This window comes from Somniosus microcephalus, chromosome 8 (assembly GCF_052327205.1).
Source record: "Somniosus microcephalus isolate GS21.2 chromosome 8, FLI_Smic_1.0, whole genome shotgun sequence".
Classification (NCBI taxonomy): domain Eukaryota; kingdom Metazoa; phylum Chordata; class Chondrichthyes; order Squaliformes; family Somniosidae; genus Somniosus; species Somniosus microcephalus.
In genome coordinates, this window is record NC_140994.1 from 3452922 (window position 1) to 3473585 (window position 20664).

At 50.0% G+C, this 20664-nt stretch overlaps 1 protein-coding gene across 1 annotated transcript in view; it reads left to right on the top strand.

Moving 5' to 3' along the window:
• The first annotated feature begins 427 nt into the window (after positions 1–427).
• Positions 428–20664, top strand: part of LOC147113257 (inactive pancreatic lipase-related protein 1-like) — a 43881-nt gene continuing 23644 nt past the window's right edge. The window contains exons 1-4 of the mRNA XM_085994145.1: positions 428–549; positions 9495–9646; positions 11781–11906; positions 13119–13253. Of these exons, the coding sequence (XP_085850271.1) occupies positions 438–549; positions 9495–9646; positions 11781–11906; positions 13119–13253 (525 nt within the window). The 5' untranslated portion in view covers positions 428–437. The remainder of the gene's footprint in view (positions 550–9494; positions 9647–11780; positions 11907–13118; positions 13254–20664) is intronic.

Sequence of the window (20664 nt, forward strand, 5' to 3'; positions counted from 1 at the left end):
TTATGAGGGCCATAGATAGGGTAGCTAGAAAGGAACTTTTCCCCTTAGTAGAGGGGTCAATAACAAGGGGGCATAGATTCAGGGTAAGGGGCAGGAGGTTTAGAGGGGATTTGAGGAAGAACTTTTTCACCCAGAGGGTGGTTGGAATCTGGAACTCACTGCCTGAAAGGGTGGTAGATGCAGGAACCCTCACAACATTCAAGAAGCATTTAGATGAGCACTTGAACTGCCATAGCATACGAGGCTACGGACCAAGTGCTGGAAAATGGGATTAGAATAGACAGGGCTTGATGGCCGGAGCGGACACGATGGGCCGAAGGGCCTCTTCCTGTGCTGTATAACTCTGTGACTCTATAATAACTCAGCACACTAACATTGCTCATGTGAGGGTCTAAGCTAATATGTTGATAAAAGAAAGATGATGGTAATCTTTCCAAATGAGGAGGTGTCCGTCTGGAATGTTAAAGCTCCCGCCCGCTTGTGCTCCATTTCTCTTTCAGATGCTGAGGCTGTGGATTCCCGTCATCTTCCTTCTCACCCAAGCCAATGGTAAGCAACCAGGAAATGTTTCATAAATTGTTCTGCCCTCGCAACGCGCTTCTATGCAGAGCTAGACAGATAGCGAACAACTCGATATCTTCCAATAAAATCACAAGGCTTGACTTTTCTTGTAACGCTTTACTGAACGATTCTAATTGTAAAACTGAAATACAACACAGAAATGGAAGCACACATTAGTATACAGGCGCATAACTGATATGTATACACAGATTTAGGTACGCCTGAGCAACACAGTACATTTAGTAAACTGGGAGGCATTCTCTTTAAATTAGCCCTGTACATAGTGTATGAAAATACAGCTACTAGTTAATCAGCTAGACAGAGAAAAGTTACAACTAAACATTTTCTACAACATACAGTGCACATTAATCATCCATAGCATTCTAAAATACTTACAGACAAACAATTTCCAAGACTCAAGCATGGGGACAATACAACTGCCCGGAGCCTGTGCTGCTGTAGGAGCACCGTGGTGTAGGTCTGTGTCCCAGCGAGGACTCCACGAGGACTACGTAGCAGTCCTGTGGGGAGCGTGATGACCTCATCACGCTCGGTAGCGTTGTCCGCGCTTGGGGCGTCACGTGATGCGCGTGGTCGCGTTTCTGGCCGTGGAGGCCGAAGTCGGGAGCGGGAGCTGGAGGCCAGGCTGAGCCGATGCTTGCCGCGGGAGCGGAAGATCGCGTCACTCCCGGCGGCTGGTAGATGCGGCCGAAGACGCTAGGCCGGGCTGTGCCGGCAGCCTTTCTGGAAGGCCGAGTCGGGCCGGCAGCCGCCTCACGCACGTCACGTCGTATGTGCCGTGACGTCAGCACGCTACGTTGTACGTGACGTGACGTCAGCACGCTAAGGCGCGTCTTAAAGGGGCAATGGCCCTAAAAGGTAAGTTAAAGGGGCAACGGCCCCAACAGGTAGGTTATACATATATAAGTAAGTTAAATACATACAGTGAGGTTAAGTTAGAGGGAGAGACAGCACACTCCCCGCTTGGTACAATTCCATTTGTACCACTACAGATACAAAATAACCTGGAGAAAACGTCCTTTGGCTGCCACACGCTCAGAGTCCGTTCTCTAGATTTCTTCGGAAAGGAGGACTACGATCTCTGAGACTGGCCTCGGAAACACCTTGACAGTCTCTTCCTTGACGGTCTTCACCTCCACCTTGTGGACCCTCTTGTCCCTGCTCGGCAGAGTTTTGACGGCTAGTCCCACTGACCATTCGTTTGTGTGCTTGGCTGTCTTTCAGCAAGACGACATCTCTCACTTTGACATTCGGCTTGTCTTCTGTCCATTTCCTACGGCTCTGTAGGGTGGGCGAATACTCTCCTCCCCATCTCTTCCAAGAAGTGTCTGCACGACACTGTACTTGCTTCCACTGCTTCCCGTGCAGCTCGGCCATGTCGAAGTTTCCAGAGGGAGCTGAAATAGCACTCATCTTTTGAGTCAGGAGCATCGCTGGGGTGGGGACTGCAGGCGTGTCTGGGTCGGTGGACCCCGGCACCAGGGTTCTCCTGAGCGAGCAGAGGCGCCCCGCAGCCTGCTCCCCGCTACTCGGAAGACGGCGTCCAGGAGGGCGAAACGGCAGGGGTGCCGCCCAGCTGTGTCTATCGTCCTTGGACCTTTCAAGCACTGAGCATCCTAGGCCATCTGTGCTCACAGTGGGGCCTGCCTCTTCCTCACAGGCAGAGGAGGTTGACCTATGATGCTGCGTCATGTCGTCGTAGTCCTCCTTTGCCTGGATCCTGTTTGGGCATGGGCTGAGACAGGATGTGCGACCGTTGCACGACACGTTTGCTTTATAGACGCTGACATCCGCTGGTTTGTGGACTGTTCCCAGGCAAACTCCACCCACCAGGACCCATCCCAAGTCAAGCCGCTGCGCATAGGGAGCATCGTGGGGCCCGTTGATGTGCTCACGTACCTTGTGCACCCTTAAGATGTCTCTTCCCAAGAGTAGGAGGATTGGAGCGTCCGGGTCCACAGCTGGAATCTTATTGGCAATTGGCTGTAGGTGGGGCTGATGGCGTGCGACCTCTGGGGAGGGGATTTCCGTCCTGTCCTCTGGCATCATGTCGCACTCAATCAAGGTGGGGAGGGGAAGCTGTAGTTTCCCATCCATGGACTCGATCATGAAGTTCCCGACTCTCCTACCCGTAGTATCTGTTGTCCCTGCACAGGTTTTTAGCGTGTACGGAGCGGTGCTGGCCTTGACGTCGAAGAGATTGAAGAATTCCGTCTTCGCTAGGGACTTGTTGCTTTGCTCATCGAGCACTGCATACATTTTGATTGCCTTCTCCTTTCTCCCTGCAGGATATGCTTTAACCAAGCAGATTTTGGAGCATGAGCGTGGGCTGCTTGCATTTCCGCAAACCTCTGTACACTTGGAGGTGACTGAAGATGTGCTTTCGCTTTGCTCCCCGCTATCCTCTTTGTCAACCGCGGCGCTCTCGGTGGTTGACGGAGGAGGACCTGGATGCAGGGCTGCTATGTGTTTTTCGCTGTTGCACTCAAGGCACTTGATTGTCGCCTTGCAGTCTTTTGCCATGTGCGTAGTCGACCCACAACACCTGAAGCAGATGCGGTTCTCTTTCAGGTATGACGTGCGCTCATCAATGGGCTTGTCTCTAAAGCTTCGACACTTTTTGAGTGGGTGGGGCTTCTTGTGTATAGGACACTGACGATCTGGGTCATCCACTTCATTCCCAGCAGAACTGGATTGGTTGACTGAGGGTTCGGCTGGAACCTCTGTTTTGTGCACACTCACAGAGGCTTTGTTGCTGTCCTTTGTGGGTTTCTCTGTTCTCGAAGGAGCGTAACTGCTGGAGGTGGAGAAAGCGAAACTTGGATCATTCCTCACCCTTGCCTGTTGTTGGACAAACCTGGAGAAGAGAGAGAAGGGGGGAAATGCCACTCCATTTTCCTCCTTGTACTTGGATCCCTTAGCTATCCATTTCTCTTGAAGATTGTGGGGGAGCTTTTCCACTATTGGGTTTACCCCGCGAGCCGTATCCAAATACGAGAGGCCGGTCAGGTAACCTTCTCCCTTGGCACACTCCAGTTCGAGGAGAATGTCGCCCAGTTCTCTGAGCTCGACATTATCCTTGTTGGTTAGCTTCGGGAAGTCCTCAAGCTTCTTGAGCAGTGCGTGTTCGATGACTTCTGGTGTCCCATAACAGTCGTTGAGACGTTGCCAAACCAGGTGGAGGCCTGCCGTGGGATTGAGGACGTGCGCTGAGCGAATTCTCTTCGCCTGCCTTGACGACTCAGCTCCGAGCCACTTTGTCATCAAGTCTAGTTCTTCTCTGGCTGACAGATTCAAGTCCTTGGTGGTACTCAGGAAGGATGCTCTCCATGACCAATAATTTTCAGGACGGTCATCGAATTCTAGGAGGCCTGAACTTAACAATTCTCGGCGAGTAAGGTACCTGGCGAAGTCTTGTGCGCCTTGCGGCTCGGGCGAGGACTGCTTAGCTGGATTGGCCGAGTGTTGTGGAGGTCTCTGCAGGTGAGTCTTACTCGTTTCTTCTCTTTTGAGCTCAGTGTCTCCGAAAACGGGCCGTTTGTTGCTGGGGTGAGTAGCTAGTTCTACGTCGAGATACCTGAATGTTTCCTTTGGGAACACTTTGGAGTGTTGTTGGACATACTCATTTGTACGTTGCACTGGACTGAGGGGCTGTTCCAGGTCATATGTTTCCTGGCTGGGCTCCCCGCGTTCGCTCTCCTCATCTTCTTCATAAGCTGCGGCTTCGGCTTTAGCGGCAGCGGCAGCTCTCTGGCTTTGGAGAATGTGGAGAATGGCAGCGATATCAGCTCTCTGCTTTACAAGGTCGGCTTTCTGCTTCATCGTACAAGCTTCGAGGTCAGCTCTCTGCTTCATCGCACTAGCTTCGAGGTCAGCTCTCTGCTTCATCACACTAGCGTCGAGGTCGGCTCTCTGCTTCATGAGGTCAGCTTCTTTTTCAGCGAAGGACAATTGCGCTTGGGTGGCCTTTGCCTTGGCACGTGCTTTGGCGGCTGTAGAAGCTGTCGATGACGACGGTCTGCTGGACCGCCGAGATGACCTAGAGGATACTTTAGAGAACTGTGACTTGGCGTCGTTTGCTGGGAGAGCTGTCGGTGACGACGGTCTGCTGGACCGCAGAGATGTTCTAGAGGATACTTTAGAGAACTGTGACTTGGCGTCGTTTGCTGGGAGAGCTGTCGGTGACGACGGTCTGCTGGACCGCCGAGATGTTCTAGAGGCTGCTTTAGAAGACTGTGACTTGGCCTCGTTTGCTGGGAGAGGCTCATTCTTCTCGATTGGCTGGTCGACTTCCTCTAGAGTATATTGTTTTCCTGAGCGTAGACTCATGGTAGCTGAGTGGTATCTTCCTGTGCTTGAGCCCGCTGTGCTGCTGTCTTTTTACTGTTCTGCCCTCGCAACGCGCTTCTATGCAGAGCTAGACAGATAGCGAACAACTCGATATCTTCCAATAAAATCACAAGGCTTGACTTTTCTTGTAACGCTTTACTGAACGATTCTAATTGTAAAACTGAAATACAACACAGAAATGGAAGCACACATTAGTATACAGGCGCATAACTGATATGTATACACAGATTTAGGTACGCCTGAGCAACACAGTACATTTAGTAAACTGGGAGGCATTCTCTTTAAATTAGCCCTGTACATAGTGTATGAAAATACAGCTACTAGTTAATCAGCTAGACAGAGAAAAGTTACAACTAAACATTTTCTACAACATACAGTGCACATTAATCATCCATAGCATTCTAAAATACTTACAGACAAACAATTTCCAAGACTCAAGCATGGGGACAATACAACTGCCCGGAGCCTGTGCTGCTGTAGGAGCACCGTGGTGTAGGTCTGTGTCCCAGCGAGGACTCCACGAGGACTACGTAGCAGTCCTGTGGGGAGCGTGATGACCTCATCACGCTCGGTAGCGTTGTCCGCGCTTGGGGCGTCACGTGATGCGCGTGGTCGCGTTTCTGGCCGTGGAGGCCGAAGTCGGGAGCGGGAGCTGGAGGCCAGGCTGAGCCGATGCTTGCCGCGGGAGCGGAAGATCGCGTCACTCCCGGCGGCTGGTAGATGCGGCCGAAGACGCTAGGCCGGGCTGTGCCGGCAGCCTTTCTGGAAGGCCGAGTCGGGCCGGCAGCCGCCTCACGCACGTCACGTCGTATGTGCCGTGACGTCAGCACGCTACGTTGTACGTGACGTGACGTCAGCACGCTAAGGCGCGTCTTAAAGGGGCAATGGCCCTAAAAGGTAAGTTAAAGGGGCAACGGCCCCAACAGGTAGGTTATACATATATAAGTAAGTTAAATACATACAGTGAGGTTAAGTTAGAGGGAGAGACAGCACATAAATGATTGGTTTCTTTTTTTGTGTGGATGGTGAAGGTGAAAGTTATCAGCACCCTCTACTCTATTGCCGCAAAGGGCAGGTACAGTAGCTGAGTGGTGCTGGGACTGGATCGGTCAGCCAGAGGTCGCGGGTTCAAATCCCACCAGGGCAAGATGGGAAATTGAATTCAGTACATCTGGTCATTTGGGCAGTCCCAAAACTGCCCGATTATTGTAAAAACCCAACAACTTCCTGATGCCCTGCTGGTTTACTGAGCTCTATAGGGTGACAATCCCGTGTTCTATAGGGTGAGTATCCCCTGTTCTATAGGGTGAGTATCCCGTGTTCTATAGGGTGACTATCCCCTGTTCTATAGGGTGACTATCCCCTGTTCTATAGGGTGACTATCCCCTGTTCTATAGGGTGACTATCCCGTGTTCTATAGGGTGACTACCCCCTGTTCTATAGGGTGACAATCCCTTGTTCTATAGGGTGACTATCCCCTGTTCTATAGGGTGATTATCCCGTGTTCTATAGGGTGACTATCCCCTGTTCTATAGGGCGACTATCCCCTGTTCTATAGGGTGACTGTCCCCTGTTCTATAGGGTGACTATCCCGTGTTCTATATGGTGACTATCTTCTGTTCTATAGGGTGACTACCCCCTGTTATATAGGGTGATTATCCCGTGTTCTATAGGGTGACTATCACCGGTTCTATATGATGACTATTCCCTGTTCTATAGGGTGACTATCCCTTGTTCTATATGGTGACTATCCCGTGTTCTATAGGGTGACTATCCCCTGTTATATAGGGTGACTATCCCATGTTCTATAGGGTGACTATCCTTGGTTCTATAGGGTAGCTAACCCATGTTCTATAGGGTGACTATCTCCGGTTCTATAGGATGACTATTCCCTGTTCTATAGGGTGACTATCCCCTGTTCTATAGGGTGACTATCCCCTGTTCGATGGGGTGCCTGTCCCCTGTTCTATAGGGTGACTACCACCTGTTCTATAGGGTTACTATCCCATGTTCTATAGGGTGACTACCCCCTGTTCTATAGGGTGACAATCCCGTGTTCTATAGGGCGACTATCCCGTGTTCTATAGGGCGACTATCCCCTGTTCTATAGGGTGATTATCCCGTGTTCTATAGGGTGACTATCCCCTGTTTTATAGGGCGACCATCCCCTGTTCTACAGGGTGACTATCCCGTGTTCTATATGGTGACTATCTTCTGTTCTATAGGGTGACTACCCCCTGTAATATAGGGTGATTATCCCGTGTTCTATAGGGTGACTATCACTGGTTCTATAGGATGACTATTCCCTGTTCTATAGGGTGACTATCCCCTGTTCTATACGGTGCCTATCCCGTGTTCTATAGGGTGACTATCCCCTGTTCTATAGGTTGACTATCCCATGCTCTATAGGGTGACTATCCCTGGTTCTATAGGGTGACTACCCCCTGTTCTATAGGGTGACTATCCCCGGTTCTATAGGATGACTATTCCCTGTTCTATAGGGTGACTATCCTCTTTTTCTATAGAGTGACTATCCCGTGTTCTATAAGGTGACTATCCCCTGTTCTATAGGGTGACTACACCCTGTTCTATAGGGTGACTACCCCCTGTTCTATATGGTGACTACCCCATGTTCTATAGGGTGACTATCCCCTGTTCTATAGGGTGACTATCCCCGTTCTATAGGGTGACTATCCCCTGTTCTATAGGGTGGCTATTCCGTGTTCTATAGGGTGACTATCCCCTGTTCTATAGGGTGACTGCCCCCTGTTCTATAGGGTGCCTATCCCCTGTTCTACAGGGTGACTATCCCCTGTTCTATAGGGTGACTATCCCCTGTTCTATACGGTGACTATCCCGTGTTCTATAGGGTGACTATCCCCTGTTCTATAGGGTGACTACCCCATGTTCTATAAGGTGACTATTCCCGGTTCTATAGGGTGACTATCCCATGTTCTATAGGGTGACTATCCCATGTTCTATAGGGTGACTATCCCCTGTTCTATAGGTTGACTGTCCCCTGTTCTATAGGGTGACTATCCCCTGTTCTATAGGGTGACTATTCCCTGTTCTATAGGGTGACTATTCTGTGTTCTATCGGGCGACTATCCCCTGTTCTATAGGGTGCCTATCCCTCGTTCTATAGAGTGACTGCCCCCTGTTCTATAGGGTGACTATCCCATGTTCTATAGGGTGACTATCCCCTGTTCTATTGGATGATTATCCCCTGTTCTATAGGATGACTATCCCTTGTTCTATAGGGTGACTGCCCCCTGTTCTATATGGTGAATATCCCATGTTCTATAGGGTGACTATCCCCTGTTCTATAGGGTGGCTATCCCCGTTCTATAGGGTGACTATCCCCTGTTCTATAGGGTGGCTATTCCGTGTTCTATAGGGTGACTATCCCCTGTTGTATAGGGTGGCTATCCCCTGTTCTATACGGTGACTATCCCGTGTTCTATAGGGTGACTATCCCCTGTTCTATAGGGTAACTATCCCATGTTCTATAAGGTGACTATTCCCGGTTCTATAGGGTGACTATCCCATGTTCTATAGGGTGACTATCCCATGTTCTATAGGGTGACTATCCCCTGTTCTATAGGTTGACTGTCCCCTGTTCTATAGGGTGACTATCCCCTGTTCTATAGGGTGACTATTCCCTGTTCTATAGGGTGCCTATCCCTCGTTCTATAGAGTGACTGCCCCCTGTTCTATAGGGTGACTATCCCATGTTCTATAGGGTGACTATCCCCTGTTCTATAGGATGACTATCCCCTGTTCTATAGGGTGACTATCCCCTGTTCTATAGGATGACTATCCCCTGTTCTATAGGGTGACTATCCCCTGTTCTATAGGGTGACTGCCCCCTGTTCTATAGGGTGACTGCCCCCTGTTCTATAGGGTGACTATCCCATGTTCTATAGGGTGACTATCCCCGGTTGTATAGGGTGACTATCCCCGGTTGTATAGGGTGACTGCCCCCTGTTTTATAGGGTGACTATCCCATGTTCTATAGGGTGACTATCCCGTGTTCTATAGGGTGACTATCCCCGGTTCTATAGTGTGACTATCCCCTGTTCTATAGGGTGACTATCCCCTGTTCTATGGGGTGACTACCCCATGTTCTATAGGGTGACTATCCCCTGTTCTATAGGGTGACTCTCCCCTGTTCGATGGAGAGTAATGTCAGACATATCACCTTTCAGATGGCACAATTTTTCTTGTATGTTTCTTTTGTAAAGTTTGATTATGGACATATATCTGATACAGGATATCACAGGCTGATATATTATAACACACAATATGATGCAGGAAAAGCTTGCAAGTTGTACCATGTGACTGATACTATACCATGTGACCCATTCTAGTAATATACCATGTGACACAGACTAGGTATATTGCAGCCTGTGACATGCTGCACTCATGTTGTACTGGGTGCCTCGTACTGCAGTAGGTTTATTGGACAGATATTTATGGGGACAGTTCACGCTGTTATTGTGTTAGGTTCCTCACTGACTCTGCTTTCTCTCCTCTCCTCTCAACTTCACATTTCCTTAAAGCGGAAATTTGCTTCAGTAGACTAGGCTGTTTCCCAGATGGATATCCCTGGACGGGGACGAAGGAGAGGCCCGTCACCAGAGCACCCTGGAGCCCCGAGCAGATCAAGACACGTTTCCTGCTGTACACCAGGCAGAACCCAGACATTTATCAGGTAGCGAAATTTTACCTAGGCCAACCTCTCAAACACAGTCACCAGTGGCAGAGAAAAAATGAGCAGGAACTCAAGTGTGGAGCGTACCTTACATAGCGTGACATAATGTGAAACGCTACGTTTCCGTGCAGCACTGAAGGAGCGCTCCACTCCAGGGCCTTGAGCACACAATAGATTCTCCAGTGCAGTACTGAGGGAGCGCCACACTGTTGGAGGGGCAGTACTGAGGGTGCGCCGCACTGTCGGAGGGGCAGTACTGAGGGAGCGCCACACTGTCGGAGGGGCAGTACTGAGGGAGCGCCGCACTGTCGGAGGGGCAGTACTGAGGGAGCGCCGCACTGTCGGAGGGGCAGTACTGAGGGAGCGCCGCACTGTCGGAGGGGCAGTACTGAGGGAGCGCTGCACTGTCAGAGGGGCAGTACTGAGGGAGCGCCGCACTGTCGGAGGGGCAGTACTGAGGGAGCGTTGCACTGTCGGAGGGGCAGTACTGAGGGAGCGCCTCACTGTTGGAGGGGCAGTACTGAGGGAGCGCTGCACTGTCGGAGGGGCAGTACTGTGTGATGGTGCCAGTCAGTCCCTTTCCTAACCTCTAGGTGGCACCTTCACTTGTTAGTTTTCTGTGTTAATTGTTCCTAGCTCTGTGTTAATTCTTAATGGCTTGTTAGCTGTTCATGGGTTTCACCTGGTTTTCTTGGTATATAAGTTCTATGGTTGTTTCACTCAGTGCTCAGTCCTCACTAGGGTGTTAGTCTTGACAATGTTCCTTGTCTTGACTAGGTGCTCTGTGTGACTAGCCTTTGCTCTATGGCAGCTTGCCTTCACAAGCTGGCTGCCATAGTTCTCTCGAGCTATGTATCTAAGTCTGTGTTCTAGTTCTCTCGAGCTATGTACCTAAGTTTGTGTTCTAGTTCTCTCGAGCTATGTATCTAAGTCTGTGTTGTTGTCTCTGGATATAAGATGTATTTAAGTCTGTTGTTCTGTTAAGTTGCTTGTCTTGGTAAGGTGCTGTTTGGACAAGCGTGTTGCTATGTGGGAGCCGTTGGGATCTTGTCTTGAGCTTTGCATTGCTAAGCCGATTACCCTTGGGGTAGCTTGTCTGGAGTTGTGCCTCGGCAAGCCGTTGGCCCCTTGTGGTAGCTTGTCGCAAGCTCAGTATAGACAAGTGGGCTTCCTCATGGAAGCTGTCCTGAGTTCCTATCTTGACTAGTTGTCTTGTAACTTGTCTCTAGTTCTTATGTATGCTTGTTGTGTTTCTGTCTCTAGTTGTCTTGTCTCTAGTTCTTATGTATATCATTGTGTTCCTGGTGTTAATCTAGTTATGTGTAATCTAGTAAAGTTCTAACAAAGTACTGTATTTGCCTCTTGTCTGGTTTCTGCACTTGGGTCCAGAACCTACCTCGCCCGGAGAGCACGGCCTCGTATTTATACGGCCCCGTGGCTCCCCAACCCTGACATACTGAGGGAGCGCTGCACTGTCGGAGGGGCAGTACTGAGGGAGCGCCGCACTGTCGGAGGGGCAGTACTGAGGGAGCGCCGCACTGTCGGAGGGACAGTACTGAGGGAGCGCTGCACTCTCAGAGGGGCAGTACTGAGGGAGTGCTGCACTGTCGGAGGGTCTGTCTTTCAGATAAGATGTTAAACTGAGACCCTGTTTTCCCTCTCATGTAGCTGTAAAGATCTCATGGACACAATTGGAAGAAGAGCAGGGGCGTTCTCCCCAGTGTCCTGGCCAAAATTTATCCCACAACCAACATCACTAAAACAGATTATCTGGTCATTATCACATTACTGTTTGTGGGACTTTGCTGTGTGCAAATTAGCAGCCTCATTTCCTACATTACAACAGTAACTACACTTCAAAAGTAGTTGATTGGCTGTAATGTGACATTACAGCGCTCCCTCTGTACTGCACTGGGAGTGTCGGCCTGGATTCCGTGCTCCAGTTTCTGTAGTGGGGCTTGAACCTTCGGACCCAAAGGTGAGACTGCGACCAGGCTAAGTTCATGTGAACAAGCGATGTGCTTGTGACTGTACATTACTCGCATTAACGCATTTATGAAGGGGAAGAGTTTGCAATCGGATTCTGAACCAGTTCTGCTCCTTTGCATGCATTTGACTCTTGTTATTTACTCAGGAAATTAGTGGAACGAGTCCTGAGACAGTCGCCATCTCAAACTTCGTTGTCAATCAGAGGTCTGTCTTTGTGATCCATGGATATTTGGAAAATGGAGGTGTCAACTGGGTTGTGGATCTGTGCAAGGTAAGAGCCTGTGGATCTGTGCAAGGTGTGACCTGTGTAAGGTGTGATGTGTGACCTGTGCAAGGTGTGGGCTGTGTCTGCACAGACAGCTGGTCATCCTCGTGTTCCTCTCCTCGCGGCTGATGTGTGAACACCGTCCATCCATCCTGAAGTGCTTCCAGCCCCGATTTTAACGCGGGGATGGAATCTGGGGGAGTGGGGTGCGGGGGCTGAGGAGGACGACCAACCATCCTGACCTCAGTAGAGTGAGACCTGGGAGATTGTAACTCCTGGGTCTTATCTGCATTGCCCCGGTCAGTGTCCCGCCCAAAACTGGCAGGTAGCGGCAGCTGGACGTTCAATATTGGGCGAGTGGAGGCTTCCACCAGGGTCTGAGCAAACACCACCCTCATACTCGGGGTTTTCGGGAGGGGCTGGGGGTTGGTGTGGGAAGCCCGGGATGGGGCGGCCTGAACTTTCCTGGGGGGGGGCTTGGAGGAGCATTCCTTCTCCTGTCCCCACCTCAGGCCCAGAGTTAAAATAGCAGTGGTGGAGTGCCCACCCTTATTCAGTTAATGATCCCATCGCCAGGATTTGAGGCAGGGTCACAGGGAGGTCGAAGATAGTCACGAAGGGGATTTAGGAGGATTTCGTTATAGAGCCGAGAGAAGGTGGAGCTCACTGCCACGTGCAGTGGCTGAAGGAGCGAGCATTGACGCATTGACGGGGAGGCTTGATGCGTCCATGAGGGAGAAGGGAAGAGAGGGATATGGGGGCAGGGTGGGGAGTAGGGTTGCCAACCCGCCAGGATTGCCCTGGAGTCTCCAGGAATTGAACACTGATCTCCAGGACACTGGCGCCCGCAAAATCAGGAGAAAAATCATAGAGTCGTTAAAATAAATGATGTGTTCTCTTTTATTTTTTTTGAACGCTTTCGCTTATTGTTAAAGAAATATAGGAAAGGGGATCAAAGGCTGGTGGAGTGGGTGGGGCGGTGGGAGGTCATGTGATGAAACTGCCAGGAATACGTCCAACCAGAGTTGGCGACCCCGAGTGGGAGGAGGCTGGTGTGGAGCATAAACACCGGCACCGAGCATTGGGCCGATTGGCCTGTTTCTGTGCTGGCCAGTCTATGTAATTCTATGATCCCCATGGCGGATGCTGGTAAATGGTGAGGTCACCAAATTAACGTCAGCTTTGGATGAACTCGGACTCTGTTTTCTCCCCATTCAGACGATTCTGCAAGTGGACGATGTGAACTGTATCTGCGTGGACTGGAGAGGAGGGTCGCAATGTCCGTTCAGCCAGGCCGCCCAGAATCTCCGTGTGGTGGGAGCAGAAATCGTCTATTTCCTTGATGCTCTGGAGGTAAGTGATGATACTACCAACCACCCTATAGAACAGGGGATAGTCACCCTATAGAACACGGGACAGTCACCCTATAGAACACGGGACAGTCACCCTATAGAACACGGGACAGTCACCCCATAGACCAGGGGAGAGTCACCCCATAGACCAGGGGAGAGTCACCCCATAGACCAGGGGAGAGTCACCCCATAGACCAGGGGAGAGTCACCCCATAGACCAGGGGAGAGTCACCCCATAGACCAGGGGAGAGTCACCCCATAGACCAGGGGAGAGTCACCCCATAGACCAGGGGAGAGTCACCCCATAGACCAGGGGAGAGTCACCCCATAGACCAGGGGAGAGTCACCCCATAGACCAGGGGAGAGTCACCCCATAGACCAGGGGAGAGTCACCCCATAGACCAGGGGAGAGTCACCCCATAGACCAGGGGAGAGTCACCCCATAGACCAGGGGAGAGTCACCCCATAGACCAGGGGAGAGTCACCCCATAGACCAGGGGAGAGTCACCCCATAGACCAGGGGAGAGTCACCCCATAGACCAGGGGAGAGTCACCCCATAGACCAGGGGAGAGTCACCCCATAGACCAGGGGAGAGTCACCCCATAGACCAGGGGAGAGTCACCCCATAGACCAGGGGAGAGTCACCCCATAGACCAGGGGAGAGTCACCCCATAGACCAGGGGAGAGTCACCCCATAGACCAGGGGAGAGTCACCCCATAGACCAGGGGAGAGTCACCCCATAGACCAGGGGAGAGTCACCCCATAGACCAGGGGAGAGTCACCCCATAGACCAGGGGAGAGTCACCCCATAGACCAGGGGAGAGTCACCCCATAGACCAGGGGAGAGTCACCCCATAGACCAGGGGAGAGTCACCCCATAGACCAGGGGAGAGTCACCCCATAGACCAGGGGAGAGTCACCCCATAGACCAGGGGAGAGTCACCCCATAGACCAGGGGAGAGTCACCCCATAGACCAGGGGAGAGTCACCCCATAGACCAGGGGAGAGTCACCCCATAGACCAGGGGAGAGTCACCCCATAGACCAGGGGAGAGTCACCCCATAGACCAGGGGAGAGTCACCCCATAGACCAGGGGAGAGTCACCCCATAGACCAGGGGAGAGTCACCCCATAGACCAGGGGAGAGTCACCCCATAGACCAGGGGAGAGTCACCCCATAGACCAGGGGAGAGTCACCCCATAGACCAGGGGAGAGTCACCCCATAGACCAGGGGAGAGTCACCCCATAGACCAGGGGAGAGTCACCCCATAGAACAGGGGACAGGCTCCCCATAGAACAGGGGACAGTCACCCCATCGAACAGGGGACAGTCACCCTATAGAACAGGGGACAGTCACCCTATAGAACAGGGGGCAGTCACCCTATAGAACACGGGACAGCCATCCTAGAGAACAGGGGACAGTCACCCTATAGAACAGGGGACAGTCACCCTATAGAACTGTGGACAGTCACCCTATTGAACAGGGGATAGTCACCCTATAGAACAGGGGATAGTCGCCCCATAGAACGGGATAGTCGCCCCATAGAACACGGGATAGTCGCCCTATAGAACACGGGATTGTCGCCCTATAGAACAGGGGATTAGTCACCCTATAGAACTGGGGATAGTCACCCTATAGAACGGAGGATAGTCACCCTATAGAACGGAGGATAGTCACCCTATAGAACAGGGGATAGTGCCCCTATAGAACAGGGGATAATCACCCTATAGAACACGGGATAGTCAACCTATAGAACGGGGGAGAGTCACCCTATAGAACAGGGGATAGACATCCTATAGAACACGGGATAGTCACCCTATAGAATAGTGGACAGTCACCCTATAGAACACGGGATAGTCACCCTATCAAACACGGGGCAGTCAGCCTATAGAACACGGGACAGTCACCCTATAGAACAGTGGATAGTCACGCTATAGAACAGGTGATAGTCACCCTATAGAACAGGGGATAGTCACCCTATAGAACAGGGGATAGTCAACCTATAGAACATGGGATAGTCACCCTATAGAACAGGGGATAGTCACCCGATAGAACAGGGAATAGTCACCCGATAGAACAGGGGATAGTCACCCCATAGAATACGGGATAGTCGCCCTATAGAACGGGATAGTCGCCCTATAGAACAGGGGATAGTCACCCTAGAGAACAGGGGATAGTCATCCTATAGAACAGGGGATAGTCATCCTATAGAACATGGGATATTCACCCTATAGAACCGGGGATAGTCACCCTATAGAACATGGGATATTCACCCTATAGAACCGGGGATAGTCACCCTATAAAGCAGGGGATAGTCACCCTATAAAACAGGTGATAGTCACGCTATAGAACAGGGGACAGTCACCCTATAGAACAGGGGACAGTCACCCTATAGCACACAGGATAGTCACTCTATAGAACAGGGGATAGTCAACCTATCGAACAGGGGATAGTCACGCTATCGAACAGGGGATAGTCACCCCATAGAACAGGGGACAGTCACCCTATAGAACAGGGGACAGTCACCCTATAGAACAGGGGACAGTCACGCTATAGAACAGGGACAATCACCATATAGAACAGGGGACAGTCACCATATAGAACAGGGGACAGTCACCCTATAGAACCGGGGACAGTCACCATATAGAACAGGGGACAGTCACCCTATAGAATACGGGATATTCGCCCTATAGAACAGGGGTTAGTCGCCCTATAGAACAGGGAATAGTCGCCCCATAGAACACGGGATAGTCGCCATATAGAACAGGGGATAGTCGCCCTATAGAACACGGGATAGTCACCCTATAGAACACGGGGTAGTTACCCTATAGAACAGGGGATAGTCATCCTATAGAATAGGGGACAGTCATCCTATAGAACACAGGATAGCCACCCCATAGAACTGGGGATAGTCACCCTATAGAACAGAGGATAGTCACCCTATAAAACAGGGGATAGTCACCCTATAGAACACATAATAGTCACCCTATAGAACAGGGGACAGGCTCCCCATAGAACAGGGGACAGTCACTCTATAGAACAGGGGATAGTCACCCTATAGAATAGGGGGTAGTTAACCTATAGAACACGGGATAGCCATCCTAGAGAACGGGGGATAGTCACCTTATAGAACAGGGGATAGTCACCCTATAGAACATGGGATAGTCACCCTATAGAACAGGGGATAGTCATCCTTTAGAACCGGGGAGAGTCACCCTATAGAACAGGGGATAGTCACCCTATAGAACAGGGGATAGTCATCCTATAGAAAGGGGGGTAGTCACCCTATAGAACGGGGGACAGTCACCCCATAGAACTGGGGATAGTCACCCTATAGAACAGGGGATAATCACCCTATAGAACACGGGATAGTCACCCTATAGAACGGGAGAGAGTCACCATATAGAACGGGGATAGACACCCTATAGAACACGGGATAGTCACCCTATAGAACAGGGGACAGTCACCCTATAGAACACGGGATAGTCACCCTATCAAACACGGGATAGTCACCCTATAGAACACGGGGCAGTCAGCCTATAGAACAGGGGATAGTCACCCTATAGAACAGTGGATAGTCACGCTATAGAACAGGCGATAGTCATCCTATAGAACACGGGATAGTCACCCTATAGAACAGGGGATAGTCATCCTATAGAATAGGGGATAGTCACCCTATAGAATAGGGGATAGTCAACCTACAGAACACGGGATAGTCACCCTATAGAACAGGGGATAGTCACCTGATAGAACAGGGGATAGTCACCCAAAAGAACAGGGGATAGTCACCCCATAGAATACGGGATAGTCACCCTATAGAACAGGGGATAGTCGCCCTATAGAACAGGGGATAGTCACCCTAGCGAACAGGGGATAGTCATCCTATAGAACAGGGGATAGTCACCCTATAGAACCAGGGATAGTCACCCTATAAAGCAGGGGATAGTCACCCTATAAAACAGGGGACAGTCACCCTAAAGAACACAGGATAGTCACCCTATAGAACGGGATAGTCAACCTATCGAACAGGGATAGTCACCCTATCGAACAGGGGATAGTCACCCTAAAGAACACGAGTTAGTCACCCTATAGAACATGGGACAGTCACCCTATAGAACAGGGGATAGTCACCCCATAGAACAGGGGACAGTCACCCTATAGAACAGGGAACAGTCACCCTATAGAACAGGGGATAGTCACCATATAGAACAGGGGACAGTCACCATATAGAACAGGGGACAGTCACCATATAGAACAGGGGACAGTCACCCTATAGAACCGGGGACAGTCACCATATAGAACAGGGGATAGTCACCCTACAGAACACGGGATAGTCACCCCATAGAACAGGGGACCGTCACCCTATAGAACAGGGTACAGTAGCCCTATAGAACAGGGGACAGTCACCCTATAGAACAGGGGACCATTGCCCTATAGAACAAGGGACAGTCACCCTATAGAACAAGGGACAGTCACCCTATAGAACAGGGGACAGTCACCCTATAGAACAGGGGACGTCACCCTACAGAACAGGGGACAGTCACCCTACAGAACAGAGGACAGTCGCCCTACAGAACAGGGGGCAGTCACCCTATAGAACAGGGGACAGTCACCCTATAGAACAGGGGGCCGTCACCCTGTAGAGCAGGGGACCTTCACCCCGTAGAGCAGGGGACCTTCACCCCGTAGAGCAGTGTGCCCTCACCCCGTAGAGCAGGGTGTTTTGATTTCTTTTTGGGTTCAATAAAGACTCATTTCTGAAAGAGAATGTTGTTTAATCTAAAGTCTTGTTCAAGACTTTCTACAGCTTTTTACAGAACACACTATGCTGTGATGCATCTGGAATGAAACTGAAAGTAAAACTCCTCTGGACTGCTTGTCTCTCACATGACCTCTGCTGGTCAGGCACAAGTAATCAAAAACACAGACAAATATGCTGTAAGGCATAAGTAATCAAACACAGACAAATATCATCACTATTTGCTGATATCATTACATCTCCCTTTCTTAAAACAAAAGTATTTTACTTTTAATTAACAACATTTAATGAACTTACATTATCATTATCATGATCAAGGTTTTTTACCCTTGCTTTGTGTGTTCACATGAAATATGTCAATACACTAGAACTTGAAGAAAGAATAAGATAACATTACTTCCTTCTTTAACAATAGTCCTTAAATTTGCTCAATGAGTCTCTCAGGAGGCTTCACGTGTCTTGAGGATTTTCTGATTGATTGTCCTTGAATCTGAGTTGTTGCCTCAGATGATTGGTTCTCAGCTGTGTGATCAGGTTGTTCACCAGTATCAGTCTCTTGACCTGCTGTGGCTGGTCCCATGAGAAGATCTCGACGATTTCTTCTCAGAACAGCACCCTCATCTGTCTGAATGGTGTATGATCTTGGTTGAACTTCACTCAGGACAGTTCCCTTCTGAGTCCATGTGTTTGTTTTGTCTTTCAACCTTACTTGGTCACCAGTGTGGAGTTCAGGTAGGTTTTGTGTTCCTCTGTCATAGTAGTACTTTTGCTTTTCTTTCTGTTGCTCTTTGAACTTCCTCACTTTCTCCCCCTCTTTTGTTTTCAGGAGGTTCTCCGGGATGGGTAGGTTTGACCTTAGCCGACGTCCCATCAGGAGTTGGGCTGGTGACATACCACACTCGAGCGGCGTTGTGCGGTATACAAGCATGCTTTGGTAGAAGTCAGTTCCACTGTCTTTTGCCTTGTACATCAGTCTTTTCACTGTCTGGACCGATTTTTCCACTAGTCCATTGGACTGTGGATAGTGAGGACTTGACGTTGTGTGGACAAAGTCCCACTCTTTGGCAAAGTGTCGGAAATTTGCATTGTTAAACTGGGGTCCGTTGTCTGTGAAGACCTCGCTTGCCACGCCATGTCTGGAGAATATGGCTTTCATACTACTTATCACAGCTTCTGCAGTGGTGGTGTACAGTCTACAAACCTCCGGATACAGAGAGTAATAGTCTGTGATGACAAGATAGTCCTTCCCTTGACATACGAATAGGTCAGCGCCTATCTTCTGGTAAGGTCTGTCTGGTGCTGGGTGTGGCTTTAGTGGTTCTACCGGATTGCTTGCTCGATATTTCAGGCATATTGTGCAGTTTGACACCTCATTTGTCACATCTTGGTTGATTCGTGGCCAGTACATCACCTCTCGTGCTCTTTTCTTACACTTTTCGATTCCCAGATGTCCTCCATGGATCTTTTTTAGCATCTCTCTTCTCAGACTCTTTGGGATAACTATTTTACTTCCTTTGTAGATGATGTCTTCGACCACTGATAGTTCCGCCCTGCAGTTCCAGTACTCTGCTATATCAGGTGAGCAGTCTTGCTTCATGTTGGGCCATCCATCCAAGATACTTTTTCTCAGTCGTCTCATTGTTTCATCTTTGTTTGTCTCAGTCTTTATGAGCTCCATTTTTGCATCTGCTATGGGCAGTGCACTTGTGATCATGTCCACGTAGGCGTTCACTTTTTCATTCATTGTGGTGTTTGCGGGCTCACTTGGGTCAACAGCTCTGGACAACGTGTCTGCTGTATACATCAGCTTACCCGGTGTGTACGCAACATTCAGTGTATAGCGTTGCAGCCTGATCATCATTCTTTGTATTCTAAGCGGACAGCTATTCAGTGGCTTTTGGAACAATGCAGTCAAGGGCTTATGGTCAGTCTCTACACTGATTGCTTGTCCTGCCACAAACTGGTGAAATCTTTCACAGGCGTATGTGATGCTGAGCAGCTCCTTTTCTATTTGAGCATATCGCGTCTCCGCGTCTGTCATTGAGCGCGATGCATATGCAATAGGTTGCCAGTAGTCATATTGTTGCAGAAGAACAGCACCGAGCCCACACTGTGATGCATCTGATGATATCTTGATGGGTCTCGCTGGGTCATAAAACCTCAGAACTGGTTCCTCTGTGAGCAGTTTCTTTAGATCGCTCCATGACTTCTCATGCTCATGATTCCATTCCCATTCTATGTTCTTTTCAGTTAGCCTTCTCAGTGGCGCTATTTTTTCTGAGATTTTGGATATGAATTTACCCATGTAGTTGATCATTCCATTAAACCTCTGCACGTTCTTTTTGCATTGTGGCCTTGGCATATTCTCAATGGCGGACACCTTTCTGGGATCTGGTCTGATGCCCTCACTGCTAAGGATATCTCCCACGAATGTCAGTTCTGTCACCCCGAGCTGGCATTTCTCTCTATTCAGCTTCAGGTTTGTTTTCCTTGTTGCTTCCAGCACTTTTTTCAGTCTCTCGTCATGCTCAGTTCTCGTGGTTCCCCATACTATGATGTCATCCATTGATGTATCAACTCCCTCCAGGTGCTCATAGATCATATGGATAGTCTTGTGATACACTTCAGGAGCTGAGGCAATGCCAAATGG